Source organism: Salmo salar, chromosome 17, assembly GCF_965601325.2.
Source record: "Salmo salar chromosome 17, fSalSal1, whole genome shotgun sequence".
NCBI classification, from domain to species: Eukaryota; Metazoa; Chordata; class Actinopteri; order Salmoniformes; family Salmonidae; genus Salmo; species Salmo salar.
In genome coordinates this window covers 64,580,407-64,605,195 of record NC_138307.1, presented here as the reverse complement: position 1 = coordinate 64,605,195, position 24,789 = coordinate 64,580,407, and the positions used below count along the sequence as shown (strand labels likewise).

The 24,789-nt window shown below is 40.7% G+C and overlaps 1 protein-coding gene and 1 pseudogene across 1 annotated transcript; both read left to right on the top strand.

Moving 5' to 3' along the window:
* Positions 1–1,405: 1,405 nt before the first annotated feature.
* LOC123739572 (4-galactosyl-N-acetylglucosaminide 3-alpha-L-fucosyltransferase 9) lies at positions 1,406–13,291 on the top strand. The gene is made up of 2 exons (XM_082964030.1): positions 1,406–1,560; positions 9,378–13,291. Exon 2 carries the CDS (start codon positions 9,387–9,389, stop codon positions 10,533–10,535), a length of 1,149 nt encoding a protein of 382 aa, XP_082820156.1. The 5' UTR covers positions 1,406–1,560; positions 9,378–9,386; the 3' UTR covers positions 10,536–13,291.
* A 3,741-nt stretch (positions 13,292–17,032) lies between these two features.
* On the top strand, positions 17,033–24,730 carry LOC106591248 (4-galactosyl-N-acetylglucosaminide 3-alpha-L-fucosyltransferase 9-like; annotated as a pseudogene).
* Positions 24,731–24,789: the final 59 nt, after the last annotated feature.

Genomic DNA, 24,789 nt, shown 5'->3' with positions numbered 1-24,789 from the left:
ATAAAGTGTACCTGTTCATTCCTTTGAAATGCAATTGAATACAAGTCCACAAATAATGTTGCTTTCAGTGATGAGACATGATTCACCTGACCACATCTATGTAGTTCCTGTAGCAGCATTGCTAGACTAGTCTAGCCCACAAACTTACATAGCTCTACTAGACTAAACCAGAAGCAGAATGTTACCAAAAAGTGGGAGAGACATTTTCTGACCTACTGCTTATCGAACAAATGTCACACACGCATTCCCTCAACACTCACTCATTGTCATGTCATTTGAAGAACTCAAGCTTTTTTTAAGGTAGAGAAAATTATTAATTTCATTATGGTGATAGACAAATTATATTCAATATTGGTTTTCAAATATAGTAAATTACAGTAGAGGTGGTGTTGTTGTTATGTTCAGTTTCAGTGTTGGTTTTTTAACATACTTGGTGGAACTAGTTTAGAGAATAAGAGACTAATCCACTGAGCACAGACATCAATTCAACGTTGAACCAACATCATTGAAATGACATGAAAACAATGTTGATTGAACCAGTGTGCTCAGTGGGAATGCTCTTTTGTTACACATCATCTCACAATTACATTTTTTTTAAATCCAAAGTTATTTAAAATGCTTCATTCTTATCATTTATTGTTTTGTATTTTTGATCTTCTAAAATCAGGTTCTCTTAGTGGGCATAGCCATGGATGAGTCAGACAAATTGAAACAGGTAAGGTCACTTGGAAATAAAAAAATAAAAATACTTTTCTTATTCTTGTTCTATCAGGTCAAGATCTCATCAAACCGATTTTAACCATAGGGGTATGACCATGGAGTTGATGGTGTGTCTAGCTTTTGGCAGGTTCACTATCCAACGTAAAATTAGCATAGGTTGTTTTTCAAATGGAAAGTGAACTAAAAAGTTACTTCGATATGTCCATACAACTGGCATAGAAATGATATACAACTCAAAACGATGAACTTGGAATACAACAGGAGTAATAATTTACAGTACAACAAATAATAGCAGAATTCACACAGTATATGAAAGATACTTTTCAAGACCAAAGAAGTTAAAGTTGTATTGATGCTGGCACAAAACTGTTGAGGGCTCTATTTGTCAGGTAAAATAACCCGTTGATGGTGGTGATGCAAACACTATGTACTGTAGGCTACTCATTGTTTAGGGGGTGTGGACCAACCATTTAACTGCTACCTCTTGTATTATATACATTGTCTCTGACAGCTTTCAACGATAATAAAAAATTATTAGACATCATTAGAGAGAATAAACTATGCTCCAAGTTCACTTTTTGAATGTGGAGTTAGGTCTAAATAACTATGATAAAAGTACAATCATACTTTGATAAACTTCCTGCCTGCATCAGACAACCAGGTGAAGAGGAAACATAAATAGCAGCCACACCTTTTTACCTGACCTGCCGTCTCCGAGAGTAGCTCGGCACAAGGCGTTTTGAGGCGTCACTCAGTCACTCAGTGATCTCTACACCTGGATGGTATATGTAGACAGTGTGATACAATACTTCATCTTCTCCTGGCATTGTGGATACCAAGGTAAGTTTGATAACTTGGCTCAAAGGAGGAACTATTTATTATAATTGAAGTAATGACAACGTTTCGACTGGTTATGTATAACTGTTACTCTAAATAAGAGCATTGTGAGTAATCATAAAAATCATACGGAATCTTGTACTATTTCTTATGTTAATTTGTCATTTTATTTGAGTATTCTTTGATTAATGATGACTTTGCCATATTATGATATAGTTTAATAAGTGACCAGAGATATTTTTGTGACAAGGCTAAGGAATAGGAAGTTAATGAGGCATGAGTCCTAGTTAATGATTGGTAGAATTTTAGACTATGATATGAGTTTTATGTGATAACATGGTTGTATGGTTTGGTCTTGTCCAAGACATTGTTTGAGACATTGCTGAACATGCACTTGGCGTATTCACAGGGTAGCACAAGTATACTTTGTTCCAAAAGAGGGGCGATATTATAAAATACTTGTAAAAAAGAAAAACTGGACAATACACTTCGGGAACATTGCAGACGGATCACACATAGTAACTCCCAATAAAGCACTCAAGAGCAAATCTAGAAATATACAAAAGTACATTAACTTAAGCCTTATTCTAAAATGGATTAAATAAATGTTTTCCTCATCAATCTACACACAATACCTCATGCCATCTCACAATACTCCCATGCCTCAGCTGGTTTGACTGGTTTCTGTGCCTCAGCAGAAGCGATCGTCCCGCTCCTGTTCCTCAGGATCGACCAGCAAGAGCCGTGCGTTAGGGAGGGGGTACTGACACATCTACTCCTGCTCCTCTTCTCTGGCGCTCGTTGTCGTCCGGTTTACACATTATTACACACACCTGTCACCATCATTACGCACACCTGCGCCTCAAATCAAATCAAATGTTATTTGTCACATACACATGGTTAGCAGATGTTAATGCAAGTGTAGTGAAATGCTTGTGCTTCTAGTTCCGACCATGCAGTAATATCTAACAAGTAATCTAACAATTTCACAACAACTACCTTATACTCACAGAAGTGTAAAGGAATGAATAAGAATATGTACATAAAAATATATGGATGAGCGATGGCCGAACAACATAGGCAAGGTGCAGTAGATGGTATAGCGTACAGTATAGACATATGAGATGAGTAATGTAGGGTATGTAAACATTATATAAAGTGGCATTGTTTAAAGTGGCAAGTGATACATTTATTACATCCAATTTTTCATTATTAAAGTGGCTAGAGATGAGTCCGTATGTTGGCAGCCACTCAATGTTAGGGATGGCTGTTTAACAGTCTGATGGCCTTGAGATAGAAGCTGTTTTTCAGTCTCTCGGTCCCAGCTTTGATGCACCTGTACTGACCTCACCTTCTGGATGATAGCGGGGTGAACAGGCAGTGGCTCGGGTGGTTGTTGTCCTTGATGATCTTTTTGGCCTTCGGGTGACATCGGGTGGTGTAGGTGTCCTGGAGGGCAGGGAGTTTGCCCCCGGTGATGCGTTGTGCAGACCTCACTACCCTCTGGAGAGCCTTACGGTTGTGGGCGGAGCAGTTGCCGTACCAGGTGGTGATACAGCCCGACAGGATGCTCTCGATTGTGCATCTGTAAAAGTTTGTGAGTGTTTTTGGTGACAAGCCGAATTTCTTCAGCCTCCTGAAGTTGAAGAGGCGCTGCTGTGCCTTCTTCACCACGCTGTTTGTGTGGGTGGACCATTTCAGTTTGTCCGTGATGTGTACGCCGAGGAACTTAAAACTTCTCCACTACTGTCTCCACTACTGTCTGGTCGACGTGGATAGGGGACTGCTCCCTCTGCTGTTTCCTGAAGTCCACGATCATCTCCTTTGTTTTGTTGACATTGTGTGTGAGGTTATTTTCCTGACACCACACTCCAAGGGCCCTCACCTCCTCCCTGTAGGCCGTGTCGTCGTTGTTGGTAATTAAGCCTACCACTGTAGTGTCGTCTGCAAACTTGATGATTGAGTTGGAGGCGTGCATTGCCACGCAGTCATGGGTGAACAGGGAGTACATGAGAGGGCTGAGAGCGCACCCTTGTGGGGCCCCAGTGTTGAGGATCAGCGGGGTGAGGATGTTGTTTCCTACCCTCACCACCTAGGAGCGGCCCGTCAGGAAGTCCAGGACCCAGTTGCACAGGGCGGGGTCGAGACCCAGGGTCTCAAGCTTAATGACGAGTTTGGAGGGTACTATGGTGTTAAATGCTGAGCTGTAGTCGATGAACAGCATTCTTACATAGGTATTCCTCTTGTCCAGATGGGTTAGGGCAGTGTGCAGTGTGACTGCGATTGCGTCGTCTGTGGACCTATCTGGGAGGTAAGCAAATTGGAGTGAGTCTAGGGTGTCAGGTAGGGTGGAGGCGATATGGTCCTTGACTAGTCTCTCAAAGCACTTCATGATGACGGGAAGTGAGTGCTACGGGGCGATAGTCATTTAGCTCAGTTACCTTAGCTTTCTTGGGAACAGGAACAATGGTGGCCCTCTTGAAGCACGTTGGAACAGCAGACTGGGATAAGGATTGATTGATGTCCGTAAACACACCAGCCAGCTGGTCTGCGCATGCTCTGAAGACGCGGCTAGGGATGTCGTCTGGGCCGTCAGCCTTGCGAGGGATAACACATTTAAATGTTTTCCTCAAGTTGGCTGCAGTGAAAGAGAGCCCGCAGGTTTTGGTAGCGAGCCGTGTCGGTGGCACTGTATTGTCCTCAAAGCGAGCAAAGAAGTTGTTTAGTTTGTCTGGGAGCAAGACATCGTGGTCCGCGACGGGGCTGGTTTTCTTTTTGTAGTCCGTGATTGACTGTAGACCCTGCCACATACCTCTCGTGTCTAAGCCGTTGAATTGTGACTCTACTTTGTCTCTATACTGACGCTTAGCTTGTTTGATTGCCTTGCGGAGGGAATCGCTACACTATTTGTATTTGGTCATGTTTCCGGTCGCCTTGCCCTGATTGAAAGCAGTGGTTCGCGCTTTCAGTTTTGCGCAAATGCTGGCATCAATCTACGGTTTCTGGTTGGGGAAGTTTAAATAGTCGCTGTGGGTACAACATCACCGACGCATTTGCTAATAAACTCGCTCACCGAATCAGCGTATTCATCAATGTTATTGTCCTATGTATTCGGAACATATCCCAGTCCACGTGATCGAAGCAATCTTGAAGCGTGGAATCCGATTGGTCGGACCAGCGTTGAACAGACCTGAGCACGGGCATTTCCTGTTTTAGTTTCTGTCTATAGGCTGGGAGCAACAAAATGGAGTCGTGGTCAGATTTTCTGAAAGGAGGGCAGGGGAGGGCTTTGTATGCGTCGCGGAAGTTAGAATGACAATGATCCAGGGTTTTGCCAGCCCGGGTCGCGCATTCGATATGCTGATAAAATATAGGGAGCCTTGTTTTCAGATTAGCCTTGTTAAAATCCCCAGTTACAATAAATGCAGCCTTAGGATATATGGTTTCCAGTTTACATAGAGTCCAATGAAGTTCTTTCAGTGCCGTTGATGTGTCTGCTTGGGGGATATACACAACTGTGATTATAATCGAAGAGAATTCTCTTGGTAGATAAGGCGGTCTGCATTTGATTGTAAGAAATTCTAGGACAGGTGAACAAAAGGACTTGAGTTCCGGTATGTTGTTATGATCACACCATGTATCATTAATCATAAGGCATGAGACTCGCCTGGACTCCATCACCTTCCTGATTACCTCCCCTATATCGGTCACTCCCTTTGGTGCTTTCCTCAGGTGTTATTGACACCGTTTCATGTCTGTACGCTTTTCGTGTTTCTTGTTTTGTACTACGGACTATTTATTATTACCTTTGCACTCCCTGTACTTGCTTTCCAACTCCCAGTGTACACATTACACTACAACTTCATTGGAGTTCACCGGTGGTAAAGTCAATTGATTGAACATGATTTGGAAAGGTACACATCTGTCTATATAATGTCCCACAGTTGACAGTGCATGTCAGAGCAAAAACCAAGCCATGAGGTCGGAGGAATTGTCCGTAGAGCTCAGAGACAGGATTGTGTCAAGGCACAGATCTGGGCAAGGGTACCAAAACATTTCTGAAGCATTGAAGGTCCCCAAAAACACAGTGGCCTCCATCATTCTTAAATTGAAAATGTTTGGAACCACCAAGACTTTTCCTGGAGCTGGCCGCCCGGTCAGTTTGACCAGGCGGCCAGCTCCAGGAGGACAACCATCTCTGCAGCACTCCACCAATCAGGCCTTTCTGGTAGAGTGGCCAGATGAAAGCCACTCCTCAGTAAAATGTACATGACAACCCACTTGGAGTTTGCCTAAAGGCACCGAAGGACTCTCAGACCATGAGAAACAAGATTCTATGGTCTGACGAAAACAAGATTGAACTCTTAGGCTGAATGTCAAGTGTCACGTCTGGTGGCAGCATCATGCTGTGGAGATGTTTTTTCAGAGGCAGGGACTGGGAGACTAGTCAGGATTTGGGGAAAGATGAACAGAGCAAAGTACAGAGAGATCCTGGATGAAAACCTGCTCCAGAGCACTCAGGAGGACAACAACCCAAAGCACACAGCCAAGACAATGCAGGAGTGGCTTCGGGACAAGTCTCTGAATGTCCTTGAGTGGCCCAGCCAGAGCCCGGACTTGAATCCGATCGAACATCTCTGGAGAGACCTGAAAATAGCTGTGCAGCAACGTTCCCCATCCAACCTGACAGAGCTTGAAAGGATCTTCAGAGAAGAATGGGAGCAACTCCCCAAATACAGGTGTGCCAAGCTTGTAGCGTCATGCCCAAGACTCTACGCTGTCATCGCTGCCAAAGGTGCTTAAAAAAAGTACTGATTAAAGGGTACTTACGTAAATATGATATTTCAGTTGTTGTTTTTTTTTTATAAATTAGCAACAATTTATAAAAAGCTGTTTTTGCTTTGTCATTATGGGATATTGTGTGTAGATTGATAAAAAAAATGTTTGAATTTTAGAATAAGGCTGTAATGTAACAAAATGTGGAAAAAGTCAAGGGGTCTGAATACTTTCCGAAGGCACTGTGTATGGAGACTGTTTTGTTCCAAGAATAAGGGGTTAAAACCATGAAAAAAAAATACATTTACGATCTTTCTTATATACTTCAGAACACTTCCTTTGGGTTTTTTCGGGACTCTCTCTTCCACTTAGTGAATCTGTTATTCAACACGTTTGTATGGGCTAATAGCAGTAAGACAATTTTTTAAATATATATTTTTATATATTTTTTTATACTTCAAGAGGTCTTCTAAATCAAATTCTAAATTATATAGCTAAATGATCCTTGGTATGACCTTCTTAAAACAATTCCATATAGCGTAGTAGATTAGAGTCAGGTGTGTGTCAGCTAGTGCTGGGGCAAAATTGTGCCACCAATCATCAGGCCCCTGAGGACTGCAGTTGTCCATCCCTGGTGTACACTGTGTTTGCTGTACATACTGTATACATCGTCATACAAGATAATCAGACTGTCCTCATGAATGCTGAACTTATCAACAGCACTGAACGACACCTGATGTTAGCCTTAGTTTCACTAGTGATGCATTTTACATTCTTTGTTCCCTGGTGTATTGTCATATAAGATAGTTAATGTGCTTGCTGAAATTAATTCATATGTCACCAGCTCTAGCGCTTAACGCTAGAAAAGCCTGGCCTCCTTGGACCCCCTTTGGCCATCCTTTGAAAGTCAACATTATAACAGTCTAATGAATACATTTAATATATCCTATCATTTAATTGTGTTTATGAAGGTCTTAGATAACATTAGAATATGACAGAAAATGTATATGAAAAGGACACAATAGCATTTTCATTTGTTTATGTAACAATATGTGCAATTGAAAAAAAAACACAATTCAAGTGTTAAAATCAATTAAATAAACACTGTCACAAAGATAATTAATTTGTTAAAGACAGGTCTTAATGAGCATCATGAATTTAAGAAAATGCATTTCAAAAGAACAGAATGGCATATTTTCTATTTAAATATATTACTGTTCTTTGAGTGTTGAGTTCACGTGGGGAGTGGATGGATGGGATCACTGTAATTCAGAGTTGTTGGGTTAAATGCAGAAGACACATTTCAGTTGAGTCATTCCGTTGTAGGTATCCCCCTTTCCCATTAAGTTATATCTTCAAAAAAAGAAGATATAAAAAAAAAGTTATATCTTCAAATATATAGTAGCTCAAGGGGTCATTTTTTTTAGTTGTGTGGCAAGGATAAGTGATTTGGAATTTCATAATCTGCTCTTTCTGACACTATATAGACATCAAAACGTCTTACCAGCTTGTGATTTGTAGGACAATTTGAAAAAGTAACTTTTTGGCACACCGTTTACCTGCCTCTGTGTCAATTCCAAGCTGCAACTGTTCATTGGATTCTTCATATACAATTTAACAATTGATAATATTCTCACCCATCAGTCTATTGTCAATTTAATCTTGTCTTTAGGCTAACTCTATTATTATATGTGGGAAATTAGTTTCGATATAGATAGTTTAGTGTGAGGACAGACGCTGGGAGACGAGAAGCAAGTACAGGGAGTGAAGATTTAACCTTTCTGGCGCAGGCGTTCCGCTAGCGACCCACCTCGACAACATCCGGTGAAATTGCAGAGCGCCAAATTCAAATTACAGAAACAGAAATATTTAACATTCATGGAAATACATCATACATCAAAATAAAGCTTAACTTCTTGTTAATCCAGCCGCTGTGTCAGATTTCAAAAAGGCTTTACGGCGAAAGCACACCATGCGATTATCTGAGGACAGCGCCCCGCATACAAAAGCATGAAAAACATTTTTCAACCAGGCAGGTGCGCCACGAAAGTCAGAAATAGCGATATAATAAATGCCTTACCTTTGAAGATCATCTTCTGTTGGCACTTCAAAAGGTCCTAGCTACATCACAAATGGTCCTTTTTCGATAAAGTCCTTCTTTATATCCCCAAATACTCAGTTTAGCTGGCTCGCTTCATTCAATAATCCACTGGTTTCCTTCCTTCAAAATGCATACACAATGAATCCCAAAAGTTACCAATAAACTTCTCCAAACAAGTCAAACAACGTTTATAATCAAACCTCAAGTACCCTAATACGTAAATAAACAATAAAATTTAAGACGAAGAATCGTTATTGACTTTACCGGAGATAAACAACAAAGAATAGCTCTCATCCACGCACATGGAAACAATACAGCCAAAATGGGAGCCACTTAGAAAAACTACAAATTCTAGTTCATTTTTCCAAAAACAAGCCTGAAACTCTTTCTAAAGACTGTTGACATCTAGTGGAAGCCCTAGGAACTGCAATCTGGGAGGATTTAGCCTCCTAATAAACATGACAGCCACTGGAAACAGTGGAAGGCTGAATTTGTTTTGGGGGGGAATGATTTGTCCTCGGGGTTTCGCCTGCCATATCAGTTCTGTTATACTCACAGACATTATTTTAACAGTTTTAGAAACTTTAGAGTGTTTTCTATCCAAATCTGCCCAAAGAGGTTTTTAATAGATAAACGGACATGAAAAAAACCCAAGAACAGCGTCTGGACGGGGAACAAAACAACATTAATGCAGACACAGGAAAGAAACTGAGAAAGTGACAGATATAGGGGAGGCAATCAGTAAGGTAATAGAGTCACATTAAGATTCTAATATAATAATAGAAATTCTAAAAATACATTCAATCAATCTTTCTATATAACTACTTTTTCAGCTACAACCAGTCACTACCATTATTATAGTGTATTTCACATCCATAAATACTTTTCTAGTTGTTGTTGATATTCTAGAGTGGTTTTGATTGGTCTCTTTTCTCTTTCAAAGGGTCAAGGTATGTCCACTCCGGCTTCCCAGGGGGTTCTACGGCCTGTTCTGATTGGCTGTTTTTTTATGGCGTGCTTCATGGGAATATTCTTAATTTACTACAAACCCCAGATCAAGTTCCTTTCATGCCCTACTGACCAGGCATCCCACGAGTGGAAGGCTGGTTGTTCTCCTTGCCCTCAAGTAAGTATGGCAGGGAACCACACAGGGCAAAAAACACACCATGCCCAGACAGTCATTCAGGCTGATGATGACGGAGACACAGACACTATCATTTTGATCTGGATGTGGCCATTTGGTCAGGCCTTTGACATAGACTCTTGTGCCTACTTCAACATCAAAGGCTGTCACCTAACCGTGGATAAAAACCTTTACAGCAAGGCGCACGGTGTCATCTTCCACCATAGAGACATCCATGGAGACCTGAAGAACATGCCTCAAGAACAACGTCCATGGTTCCAGAAATGGGTGTGGTGGAATGCAGAATCACCGGCTAACACAAACAGGATCCCTGGTGTTGACCACTTGTTCAATTTGACTGCGAGTTATCGACTGGATTCTGATATCAAGATTCCATATGGGTCGCTTGTCGAGGTAACGAGTGAAGATAAAATCTTTGAGCTGCCCAAGAAGGACAAATTAGTATGCTGGGTAGTGAGCAACTGGAACCCAAACTACAAGAGGGTACAGGTGTTCAACGAGCTCAATAGACATGTCAAAGTAGAGGCCTATGGGAGACATTTTAGTAGATACCTAGAAAATGAAGACTACTCAAAGACGCTGTCGAGCTGTAAATTCTACCTGGCGTTTGAAAACTCCATCTACAAAGACTATGCTACAGAGAAGCTGTTCAACGCTATGAAGTTGGGAGCAGTGCCCGTTGTTCTAGGTCCATCCAGGGACAACTACGAGCAATTTATCCCAAGGGACTCTTTCATCCATGTGGATGACTTCTCCTCTACAGAGGAGCTGGCAAAGAAGCTTCTCTTTCTCGACCAGAATAATGAAGAATACATGAGGTACTTCAACTGGCGGGAGAACTTTAAAGTCCAGGGATGGTGGTTTGGACTTGAGCACGCCTGTCGCTCATGTGATTACATTCAAAGAAATAAAGGATACAAAACTTTTCATAATCTAAATCAATGGTTTTGGGGCTAATTGACCCATTTGTAGTGGTCAACAATGTGGCTGCGTGAAGAGTATTGTATGCTGGACAAGCATCCTAGAAATCAGAGAGTGCACGTAGGGACATGTCAAAATGCTACATTTTAGCACGATAAGTCTTTATTCGTATAAAAAAAATCTGTTATTGAATTCTCCATGTGGTTTACATTAAAGGGCACTTCATTTAATATAACAGGGTTTTACAATCCAATACTGGTGCACAATTTCTACTTCAAATATTGAAGGGATGGACAAGACACTCTTTCTTGAAACAAAACAACCCTTTAGAATATTAGGAGCCCTAGTAGCTGTTGAACATGCAACAGCCACTTTTCCTGGGGTGCACACACACCATACAATACACGACAGAGAAAGGAGGGGGGAACGTGTAATATGACTTGTTACCTAATAATGTAAAATGTTACCCACATTAACATCACGTAATGTAAAATGTTACCCACATTAACATCACGTAATGTAAAATGTTACCCACATTAACATCACGTAATGTAAAATGTTAACCATATTAACATCACGTAATGTAAAATGTTACCCACATTAACATCACGTAATGTAAAATGTTACCCACATTAACATCACGTAATGTAAAATGTTACCCACATTAACATCACGTAATGTAAAATGTTACCCACATTACCATCACGTAACGTAAAATGTTACCCACATTAACATCACGTAATGTAAAATGTTACCCACATTAACATCACGTAATGTAAAATGTTACCCACATTACCATCACGTAACGTAAAATGTTACCCACATTAACATCACGTAATGTAAAATGTTGCCCACATTAACATCATGTAATGTTTTTTTAAATGTAACCTTCATTTAACTAGGCAAGTCAGTTAACCTGTTGGGGCTAGGGGGCAGTATTGATAAATTTTGAAAAAAATATGTGCCCATTTTTAACTGCCTCCTACACCAACTCAGAAGCTAGGATATGCATATTATTAACACATTCGGATAGAAAACACTCTGAATTTTCTAAAACAGTTTGAATGGTGTCTGTAAGTATAACAAAACTCATATTGCAGGCAAAAACCTGTGAAAAATAGATTAAAAAAAATGTGAATTTTGTGACTGTACTATTTAGTGTCATTGTTTTATAGATACCATAGTGAGAAAGGATTCATTTCGCAACTCCTACGGCTTCCACTAGATGTCAACGATCTTTATAAAGTTGTTTGAAGCGTCTATGATAAACAGAGAGCAAATTAGAATGCAAGGAAGTTGACATGTCGTCACTTCATTTTTTTGCGCCTGCGCATAAATCTGAGAAGCGTGAGTTTGTCATAATTGTTTATCTAGACATAGGATAGGTTGTGTGAAAATATTACTGATGTTTAACGTTAAAAATGGACCAAAAGATTAATGCTAAACAACGTTTGACATGTTTGAACGAACGTAAATAGATTATTTACTAGTTTTTTTTTGCTTTTCGGCGTGATTTTACACCCCCCCACCACGTTTTGTGGGAGCATAATGAACGCTAACTACTTGGTGTTATTTGGACATAAATTATGAACTTTGTCAAAAGAAACCACATTTGTTCTGGACCTGCGATTCCTGGCAGTGCCTTCTGATGGAGATAATCAAAGGTAAGGGGATATTTACAATGTTATTATCGATATTAGATGATGCTAACTGTATAGCATAGCTTATTGTTCTTAGCATAGCACCCCGTTTATTGCAAAATGTGATTTCCCAGTAAAGTTATTTTGAGATCTGGCCATTCGGTAGCAATTACGAGATGATAATATATTATTCTTTGAATGACAATATTATAATTTACCAATGTTTTCGAATAGTAATTTTGTTATGTTCACCGGAAGCATTTCAGAGAAGAAAAAAATCTGAATTTCACGCTACTGTAAAATGCTGTTTTTGGATATAAATATGAACTTGATGGAACAAAAAATGCATGTATTGTATAACATAATGTCCTAGGAGTGTCATCTGATGGAGATTGACAAAGGTTAGTGCATAATTCTAGCTGGTTTCTGCTTTTGGTGACGCCTGACCTTGAATTGAAAATGGATGTTTGTACTTTTGTGGCTATGTACTGTCCTAACATAATCTAACTTTATGCTTTTGCCGTAAAGCCTCTTTGAAAATCGAACAATGTGGTTAGATTAAGGAGATGTTTATCTTTTAAATTGTGTAAAATAGTTGATTGTTTGAGAAATTGAAATTATTAGATTTTTGATGTTTTGAATTTCCAGCCTTGTTAGCAATCCCGACTCGGGGTTCATTGCTAACCTGTAGCCCCAACAGAACAAATTCTTATTTACAATAACGGCCTACCAGGGAACAGCAGGTTAACTGCCTTGTTCAGGGGCAGAATGACAGCTTTTTACCTTGTCAGCTCAGGGATTCAACCAGCAACCTTTCGGTTACTGGCCCAATGCTCTAACCACTAGGCTACCTGCCACCCCAATGTAAAATGTTACCCACATTAATGTCATGTAATGTAAAATGTTACCCACGTTAACATCACGTAATGTAAAATGTTACCCACGTTAACATCATGTAATGTAAAATATTACCCATATTAAGATCATGTAATGTAAAATGTTAACCATATTAACATCATGTAATGTAAAATATAACCCATATTAAGATCATGTAATGTACAAATGCTGTGCATTAACATCATACCGTTTTTTTTTTAGAGAGAGAATTGAAGTTGATGTGAGAATGCAATGAATTTTAAATATTGTTCAAGATTTTTGTGGATATTTACATTTTTATTAATGTTGACCACCTCACAGCAGCCACATAATTTACACCTGCTTGATCAGTTCAGAATATGCACTCCTTTACTCCACTGCCCAAACAGAGCAATCCCTTTGCATATATTTGTTTTTGCAATGTTACCTACCAGCACAAAACAAAAGGAAACCATACAACCTTACAGCACAGACAGAAAGATAAATTGGTTGTGTACTTACTGTGCCTTTGAGTATCCTTTGAAAGGGGGAAGGGAAAAGTACAGCTGTGAGGAATTTTCCACACTGACTCTCTCGACAGAGTGAAAAGAGTTGTAAGACCTTCAAGATACAGTGGGGGGAAAAAAGTATTTGATCCCCTGCTGATTTTGTACGTTTGCCCACTGACAAAGAAAGGATCAGTCTATAATTTTAATGGTAGGTTTATTTCAACAGTGAGTGACAGAATAACAACAAAAATATCCAGAAAAACGCATGTCAGAAATGTTATAAATTGATTTGCATTTTAATGAGGGAAATAAGTATTTGACCCCCTCTCAATCAGAAATATTTCTGGCTCCCAGGTGTCTTTTATACAGGTAACGAGCTGAGATTAGGAGCACACTCTTAAAGGGAGTGCTCCTAACCGCAGCTTGTTACCTGTAAAAAAAAGACACCTGTCCACAGAAGCAATCAATCAATCAGATTCCAAACTCTCCAACATGACCAAGACCAAAGAGCTCTCCAGGGACAAGATTGTAGACCTACACAAGGCTGGAATGGGCTACAAGACCATCGCCAAGCAGCTTGGTGAGAAGGTGACAACATTTGGTGCGATTATTCGCAAATGGAAGAAACACAAAAGAACTGTCAATATCTCTCGGCCTGGGGCTCCATGCAAGATCTCACCTCGTGGAGTTGCAATGATCATGAGAACGGTGAGGAATCAGCCCAGAACTACACGGGAGGATCTTGTCAATGATCTCAAGGCAGCTGGGACCATAGTCACCAAGAAAACAATTGGTAACACACTACGCCGTGAAGGACTGAAATCCTGCACCGCCCGCAAGGTCCCCCTGCTCAAGAATACATATACATGCCCGTCTGAAGTTTGCCAATGAACATCTGAATGACTCAGAGGACAACTGGTGAAAGTGTTGTGGTCAGATGAGACCAATATGGAGCTCTTTGACATCAACTCAACTCACCGTGTTTGGAGGAGGAGGAATGCTGCCTATGACCCCAAGAACACCATCTCTACCGTCAAACATGGAGGTGGAAACATTATGCTTTGGGGGTGTTTTTCTGCTAAGGGGACAGGACAACTTCACAGCATCATTTGACGGGGCCATGTACCGTCAAATCTTGGGTGAGAACCTCCTTCCCTCAGGCATTGAAAATGGGTCGTGGATGGGTATTCCAGCTTGACAATGACCCAAAACACACGGCCAAGGCAACAAAGGAGTGGCACATTAAGGTCAGGCCAGTCTCCAGACCTTAATCCCATAGAAAATCTGTGGAGGGAGCTGAAGGTTCGAGTTGCCAAATGTCAGCCTCGAAACCTTAATGACTTGGAGAAGATCTGCAAAGAGGAGTGGGACAAAATCCCTCCTGAGATGTGTGCAAACCTGGTGGCCAACTACAAGAAACGTCTGAGCTCTGTGATTGCCAACAAGGGTTTTGCCACCAAGTACTAAGTCATGTTTTAGAGAGGGGTCAAATACGTATTTCCCTCATTTAAATGCAAATCTTATTATAACATTTTTGACATGCGTTTTTCTGGATTTCTTTGTTGTTATACTGTCGCTCACTGTTGAAATAAACCTACTATTAAAATTATAGACTGATCATTTCTTTGTAAGTGGGCAAACATACAAAATCAGCAGGGGATCAAATACTTTTTTCCCCCACTGTATGTCATGTACTGAATACTGTCTGATTATTAAAAACTAAGGTCTGGAATGAATGTGCCTTGAGTATTGTAGAATGCTTGTAAAAACATGTACATTTTACTGAGTTACAGTGCATATAAGGAAATCAGTCAATTTGAAAAAAGGCCCTAATCTATGGATTTCATATGACTGGGAATACAGATACCTTAAAAAAAAAATGGTAGGGGCGTGGATCAGAAAACCAATCAGTATCTGGTGTGACCACTGGTGTGGCCTCATGCAGCACGACACATCGACTTCGCAAAGAGTTGATCAGGCTGTTGATTGTGGCCTGTGGAATGTTGTTCCACTCCTTCAATGGCTTTGCGAAGTTTCTGGATATTGGCGAGAACTGGAACACGTCGATCCAGAGCATCCCAAACATGCTCAATGGGTGACATGTCTGAGTATGTAGGTCATAGAAGTACTGAGACATATTCAGTTTCCAGGAATTGTGTACAGATCCTTGCAACATGATGCCTTGCATTGTCATGCTGAAACATGAGGTGATAACGGTGGATGAATGGCATGACAATGGGCCTCAGGATCTTGTCCCGGTATCTCTGTGCATTCAAATTGCCATTGATGAAATTCAACTGTGTTTGTTGTCTGTAGCTTATGTCTGCCCACAACATAACCTCACCGCCACCATGGGACACTCTGTTCACAACGTTGACATCAGCAAACTTTTTGGGATCTTTTATTTCAGCTCATGAAACATGTGACCAACACTTTACATGATGCATTTATATTTTTGTAACAAACAATTTAATCAATTTTAGAATAAGGCGGTAACGTTACATTTTTTTGGGAAAAGTCAAGGGGTCTGAATACTTTCAGAATGCACTGTAGATCATTATCCAGGTCAGACCACAGCTATAGGCTAAAGAATATCTAAAACTGGCTATGAGCCTTTTTTGTTCTGTGAGAAGAAATTGCAACACATCAGACCACAGACATATACTGAACGCAGACAGATAAATTCTGACAGGAAGCAGGGCCACAACCACAAGACGATGGAAACTCCACACAGGCTTCCTATAGGCTTGGCATTTGTTGTATAAAAGGCTGGCAGATTGATTAAATAATTATTCTTTGATAATGATATTGTATGTATTATTTTGAGAAGCTTTAGTTGAAATAAAGTGTACCTGTTCATTCCTTTGAAATGCAATTGAATACAAGTCCACAAATAATGTTGCTTTCAGTGATGAGACATGATTCACCTGACCACATCTATGTAGTTCCTGTAGCAGCATTGCTAGACTAGTCTAGCCCACAAACTTACATAGCTCTACTAGACTAAACCAGAAGCAGAATGTTACCAAAAAGTGGGAGAGACATTTTCTGACCTACTGCTTATCGAACAAATGTCACACACGCATTCCCTCAACACTCACTCATTGTCATGTCATTTGAAGAACTCAAGCTTTTTTTAAGGTAGAGAAAATTATTAATTTCATTATGGTGATAGACAAATTATATTCAATATTGGTTTTCAAATATAGTAAATTACAGTAGAGGTGGTGTTGTTGTTATGTTCAGTTTCAGTGTTGGTTTTTTAACATACTTGGTGGAACTAGTTTAGAGAATAAGAGACTAATCCACTGAGCACAGACATCAATTCAACGTTGAACCAACATCATTGAAATGACATGAAAACAATGTTGATTGAACCAGTGTGCTCAGTGGGAATGCTCTTTTGTTACACATCATCTCACAATTACATTTTTTTTAAATCCAAAGTTATTTAAAATGCTTCATTCTTATCATTTATTGTTTTGTATTTTTGATCTTCTAAAATCAGGTTCTCTTAGTGGGCATAGCCATGGATGAGTCAGACAAATTGAAACAGGTAAGGTCACTTGGAAATAAAAAAATAAAAATACTTTTCTTATTCTTGTTCTATCAGGTCAAGATCTCATCAAACCGATGTTAACCATAGGGGTATGACCATGGAGTTGATGGTGTGTCTAGCTTTTGGCAGGTTCACTATCCAACGTAAAATTAGCATAGGTTGTTTTTCAAATGGAAAGTGAACTAAAAAGTTACTTCGATATGTCCATACAACTGGCATAGAAATGATATACAACTCAAAACGATGAACTTGGAATACAACAGGAGTAATAATTTACAGTACAACAAATAATAGCAGAATTCACACAGTATATGAAAGATACTTTTCAAGACCAAAGAAGTTAAAGTTGTATTGATGCTGGCACAAAACTGTTGAGGGCTCTATTTGTCAGGTAAAATAACCCGTTGATGGTGGTGATGCAAACACTATGTACTGTAGGCTACTCATTGTTTAGGGGGTGTGGACCAACCATTTAACTGCTACCTCTTGTATTATATACATTGTCTCTGACAGCTTTCAACGATAATAAAAAATTATTAGACATCATTAGAGAGAATAAACTATGCTCCAAGTTCACTTTTTGAATGTGGAGTTAGGTCTAAATAACTATGATAAAAGTACAATCATACTTTGATAAACTTCCTGCCTGCATCAGACAACCAGGTGAAGAGGAAACATAAATAGCAGCCACACCTTTTTACCTGACCTGCCGTCTCCGAGAGTAGCTCGGCACAAGGCGTTTTGAGGCGTCACTCAGTCACTCAGTGATCTCTACACCTGGATGGTATATGTAGACAGTGTGATACAATACTTCATCTTCTCCTGACATTGTGGATTAAAAAAAGAATAATAATGATTTCACCTTTATTTAACCAGGTAGGCAAGTTGAGATCAAGTTCTCATTTACAACTGCGACCTGGCTAAGATAAAGAAAAGCAGTTCGACACATACAACAACACAGAGTTACACATGGAGTAAAACAAACATCCAGTCAAAAATACAGTAGAAAAATAAGTCTATATACAATGTGAGCAAATGAGGTGAGATAGGGAGGTAAAGGCAATAAATAGGCCATGGTGGCGAAGTAAATACAATATAGCTATATTATATTAGATACCAAGGTAAGTTTGATAACTTGGCTTGGAGGAGGAACTATTCATTATAATAGAAGTAATGACAATGTTTTGACTGTTTATGTATAACTGTTACTCTAAATAAGAGCATTGTGAGTAATCATAAATATCATATGGAATCTTGTACTATTTGTTATGTTAATTTCTTATTTTATTTTAGTATTCTTTGATTAAAGATGACTTTGCCATTTTATGATATAGTTTAATAAGTGACCAGAGATATTTTTGTGACAAGGCTAAGGAATAGGAAGTTAATGAGGCATGAGTCCTAGTTAATGATTGGCAGAATTTTAGACTATGATATGAGTTTTATGTGATAACATGGTTGTATGGTTTGGTCTTGTCCAAGGCATTGTTGGTCATTGCTTGAGACATATTGCTGAACATGCACTTGGCGTATTCACAGGGTAGCACAAGTATACTTTGTTCCAAAAGAGGGGTGATATTATAAAATATTTGTGAAAAAGAAAAACTGGAAAATCGATCCACTCTTGGTCCTCAGGATCGTCCCTCTGGTCGGCGTCCTGCGGCTGGGGCCGTGCGTCAGGGAAGGGGTACTGTCACATCTACTCCTGCTCCTCTGGCGCTCGTTGTCACCAGTTTACTCATTATTACGCACACCTGTCACCATCGATTCACGCACCTGCTCCTCATGAGACTCGCCTGGACTCCATCGCCTTCCTGACTAACTCCTCTATATCTGTCACTCCCTTTGGTTCTTTCCTCAGGAGTTATTGAATCTGTTTCATGTCTGTACGCTTTCGTGTTATGTTCTATTTAATATTACATTTGCACTCCCTGTACTTGCTTCCCGACTCCCAGCGTACACATTACACTACAACTTCATTGGAGTTCACCTTTGGTAAATTCAATTGATTGGACATGATTTGGAAAGGTACACATCTGTCTATATAATGTCCCACAGTTGACAGTGCATGTCAGAGCAAAAACCAAGCCGTGAGGTTGAAGGAATTGTCCGTAGAGCTCGGAGACAGGATTGTGTCGAGGCACAGATCTGGGGAAGGGTACCAAAACATTTCTGCTGCATTGAAGGTCCCCAAAAACACAGTGGCCTCCATCATTCTTGAATTGAATATGTTTGAAACCATCAAGACTTTTCCTGGAGCTGGCCGCCCGGCCAAACTGAACAATCGGGGGAGAAGGGCCTTGGTTAGGGAGGTGACCAATAACCTGATGGTCACTCTGACAGAGCTCTATAGTTCCTCTGTGGAGATGGGAGAACCTTCCAGAAGGACAACCATCTCTGCAGCACTCCACCAAAAAGGCCATTATGGTAGTGGCCAGATGGAAGCCACTCAGTAAAATTCACATGACAGCCCGCTTGGAGTTTGCCAAAAGGTACCGAAAGACTCTCAGGCCATGGGAAACAAGATTCTCTGATCTGATGAAAACAAGATTGAACTCTTTTTTTTCCCTGAATGTCAAGTCTGGAGAAAACATGGCACCATCCCTACAGTGAAGCATGGTGGAGGCAGCATCATGCTGTGGGGATGTTTTTTCAGCGGCAGGGACTGGGAGACTAGTCAGGATCGAGGGAAAGATGAACAGAGCAAAGTACAGAGAGATCCAACTAACTACTTTTTCAGCTATAACCAGTCACTACCATTATTATAACGTATTTCACATCCATAAATACTTTTGTAGTTGTTGTTGATATTCTAGAGTGGTTTTGATTGGTCTCTTTTCTCTTTCAAAGGGTCAAGGTATGTCCACTCCGGCTTCCCAGGGGGTTCTACGGCCTGTTCTGATTGGCTGTTTTTTTAAGGCGTGATTCATGGGAATATTCTTAAATTTACTACAAACCCCAGATCAAGTTCCTTTCATGCCCTACTGACCAGGCATCCCACGAGTGGAAGGCTGGTTGTTCTCCTTGCCCTCAAGTAAGTATGGCAGGGAACCACACAGGCACACCATGCCCAGACAGCCATTCAGGCCGATGATGACAGGGACACTATCATTTTGATCTGGATGTGGCCATTTAGTCAGGACTTTGACAGACTCTTGTGCCTACTTCAACATCAAAGGCTGTCACCTAACAGTGGATAAAACCCTTTACAGCAAGGCGCACAGTGTTATCTTCCACCATGGAGACATCCATGGAGACCTGAAGAACATGCCTCAAGAACAACATCCATGGTTACAGAAATGGGTGTGGTGGAATGCAGAATCACCGGCTAACACAAACAGGATCCCTGGTGTTGACCACTTGTTCAATTTGACTTTGAGTTATCGACTGGATTCTGATATCAAGATTCCATATGGGTCGCTTGTCAAGGTAACCAGTGAAGATAAAATCTTTCAGCTACCCAAGAAGGACAAATTAGTCTGCTGGGTAGTGAGCAACTGGAACCCAAACTACAAGAGGGTACAGGTGTTCAATGAGCTCAGTGGGCATGTCAAAGTAGAGGCCTATGGGAGACATTTTAGTAGATACCTAGAAAATGAAGACTACTCAAAGACGCTGTCGAGCTGTAAATTCTACCTGGCGTTTGAAAACTCCATCTACAAAGACTATGCTACAGAGAAGCTGTTCAACGCTATGAAGTTGGGAGCAGTGCCCGTTGTTCTAGGTCCATCCAGGGACAACTACGAGCAATTTATCCCAAGGGACTCTTTCATCCATGTGGATGACTTCTCCTCTACAGAGGAGCTGGCAAAGAAGCTTCTCTTTCTCGACCAGAATGAGGAAGAATACATGGGGTACTTCACCTGGCGAAAGAACTTTAAAGTTCAACAAGGGTATTTGCACGCCTGTCGCTCATGTGATCACATTAGAAGAAATAAAGGATACAGAACTACTCATAATGTAAATAAATGGTTTTGGGGCTAAGTGACTCATTTGTAGTGGGATATTTCCATGTAAAAGGACCCATAAGCACCAACCTGTGCAGTTCAATCAATAGAATGTATTATAATGCCCTTTTTTACATCTGCAGTTGTCACTAAAACCCCAAAGAGCAAGCAATATAGAGGCAGGGTGGCTAGGAAAAACTCCCTAGAAAGGCTCGATCCTAGGAAGAAACGTAGAGAGGAACCAGGCTCTGGTTGTGCAGGGTGGAGATTATAAGAGTACATAGCCATTAAGGCCAGATCGTTCAAGATATTCAAACATTTATAGATGACCAGTAAGGTCAAATACAAATCATATTGGTTATAGATGTCTAGGACAAGGTAGCACGACCGGTGAACAGGTCAGGCTTCCATAGCCGCAGACAGAACAGCAGAAAGTGTATCATCAGCACGACCATCTGTTTCCCAACCCTGGTTCTCAAGTACCCCCAGCAGTACACATTGTCGTTGGAGCCCTGGACAAACACACATCATTCAACTCATTGAGGGCTCGATGATTAGTTGATAAGTTGAATCAGGTGTGCTTGTCCAGGGTTACAATAAAAATGTGTTGGGGGTACTCTGTTGGGGGTACTCAAGGACCAGGGTCGGGAATCACTGACTTAAAACACAAGGCCAAATCTATATCCATTGGAGTTGCTTACCAAGAACACAGTGAATGTTGCTGAGGTTTGACTTAAATCTACTTGAACATCTATGGCAAGCCCTGGAAATGGTTGTCTTGCAATGATCAACAACCAATTTGACAGAACTTGAAGAATGTTTAAAATAATAAATGGCAAATGTTGCACAATCCAGGTGTGGAAAGCTCTTAAGCCTTGTTCACAACGCAGGCCTTAATGCTCTAATCTGTTTTGGAGTACTGACTGTCCAAACAGCAAGTTACTAAATCAGATGTGTGTGTTCAGACAGCAGTCAATTGCTGATAAGGCTATGCCAGTTGTCATAGTAATGACGGGGGTGTGTGTGAGAGCAGTAGTGTAGACTGATTGGTGGAGGTGCTTCCTTTCACTCAGAAGTTAGGTGTCAAGCTAAAGTGACAACAATGCCTGCCATGGACGTTTCCCAGTTGATTTAAATGTTTAAAATCATAGTAGAGAACACAAAGCCTCAAAGGATGAGATGATCCAACTTGTCAAACTGTCACCTGAGTAGCTAACAAGCAAAAAGATATGTGGAATAACAGTCTAAAAATCACAACTCACATGGCCAATTTGTATCTGACTTCAAACCACCGACGAAGACTGTTCAGACTGCAGAAAAAAATAAGATTCAAATCAGATATGCAAATAATAGGATTTGGGTCACTTCAAACTGCCAATGTGAACACGGCTTTAGAGACCTACCCAGAAAGTCACACAGCTGTAATCGCTGCCAAAAGTGCTTCTACAAAGTATTGACTCAGGGATGTGAATAATTATGTGTTACGTATGCCTCTAAGAAGAGGGAACGCAACACCCTGCTACATCTCAACTCCCCATGGAGTGAAAGAGGTATGGGATTGTAAGTGCGAGTAAGGATGAAAAAAGGCAGAGAATTTACCATTTACTGGGAATTTATTTATTCCTTCACACGGTAAATTTGGGGAAAAGCGGTTGAACGGAACCAAAGCAAAGAAAGTAAATGTCGAAGCCACCTCTCCTACCTTACCTGCCTACCGACCTAACCTTTTAACACCACCTGATGCGCTAACCAAAATACAGGGGGTGGTCCACCCAGGTCTTACCTAGTGTGTATAGACAGTAAATACTACAGGTTATGTATGCCCGCAGGACTCTTGCCTAAGCACTCCCTAGGTGCCTTCCCCCCTGGGAACAAATGAAACAGAATAACACAAACATAAGTAAACAATTTCAATAATCAAAACCACTGCATCCCATTGGCACACACATACCCCAGAAGCAGCGACTACACAATACTTAACAAAACCTGTTTCTGAGCAACAACCAAGACAGAGCATTGCATTAAATTCTCTCTCTATCTATCTACATACAACCGACACACTAATCATCTCTCTTCTGAGCAACAGAACACTGTCTTATACAGCTGGAGACGGAGTCTGTAATGGGATACAGCTGTATCCTCTGACGAGAGGGCGGGGTCAGCTCCAATCAGCTGCTTGGGGGGAATTTCAGGAAGCCATCCTGAAACACACACATACAAACAAAACCACAACACAGAAACTGGGGAACGTAACATTATGTAAATGAGATTTCTGCATTTAATTTTCAGGGAAAAAAATCTATTTATTCAATTTTGAATTTAGGCTGTAACACTTTTGTAAAAGAAATATAAGTCAAGGGGTATGAATACTTTCTGAAGACACTGGGCCCTTTCCACTTTGCCAAAACACAACCCCCACACCAACATAGGGATAACAACAGACCACTAATTTACTACCCTGAGACAAGGCCGAGTATAGCCCACAAAGATCTCTCCCACCACAGGAGCCTGAGTACAGGAAGGATGGGAGAGCTCAAGCAAGCCAGTGACTCAGCCCCCGTAATAGGGTTGGAGGAAGAGAATCCCAGTGGAGATTAGCTGTTCAGGAGTCTTATGGCTTGGGGGTAGAAGCTGTTCAGAAGCCTTTTGGACCTAGACTTGGTGCTCCGGCACTGCTTGCCGTGCGGTAGCAGAGAGAACAGTCTATGACTAGGGTGGCTGGAGTCTTTGGCAATTTTTAGGGCCTTCCTCTGACATGCCTGGTATAGAGGTCCTGGATGGCAGGAAGCTTGGCCCCAGTGATGTACCGGGCCGTACGCACTACCCTCTTGTAGTGCCTTATGGTCGAAGGCCAATCAGTTGCCTTACCAGGCGGTGATGCATCCGTTCAGGATGCTCTCGATGGTGCAGCTGTAGAACTTTGAGGATCTGAAGACCCATGCCAAATCTTTTCAGTGTCTTGAGAATAGGCGTTGTCGTGCCCTCTTCACATCGGTCTTGGTGTGTTTGTACCATGATAGTTCGTTGGTGATGTGGACACCAATGTGGACACCAAGCTCTCAACCTGCTCATGTAATGTAAAATGCTGTCCACATACATAATGTAATGTAAAATGCTGTCCACATACATAACGTAATGTAAAATGCTGTCCACATACATCATGTAATGTATAATGCTGTCTACATACATCATGTAATGCAAAATGCTGACCATTAACATCATGATACTGTTCTCTATTGTTTAGAATTGGAATGGATGTGAGAGAAAAAAATACTTGCAATAAATAGGATAAATACAATAAAACATTAACATATGTAGTGAATTTGAAAATCAAGTTCACAAAATTAATGTTGACAGCCTTACAGGAGCCACATAATTTCCTCCTGGTTGATCAGTTCACAATATGCCCTTATTCACCAACGCCCATAAAGGAGATAAAGCACTGCATCTCAGTGCAAGAGGCGTCACTACAGTTCCAGGTTTGAATCCAGGCTGTATCACATCCGGTAATGATTGGGAGTCCTATAGGGCGGAGCACAATTGGCCCAGCTTCGTCCAGGTTTGGCAGGGGTAGGCCGCCATTAAAAATAAGAATTTGTTCTTAACTCACTTGCCTAGTTAAATAAAGGTTAAATGTAAAAATAAATAAAACATTTAAAATCAACTGGTTGTGTCCTTATTGTGCCTTTGAGTAGTGGAGGTGACAAGTTAAGTTGTGAAATGAATTTTCCACACGGCTATTGCTCTCTATGATCCATGGGACGTCCCTAACCCCTCCCC

What these genes read in the sequence shown, in the direction of transcription:
- LOC123739572 (XM_082964030.1), top strand. Translation starts at nt 9,387, where the DNA reads ATGTCCACTCCGGCTTCCCAGGGGGTTCTACGGCCTGTTCTGATTGGC.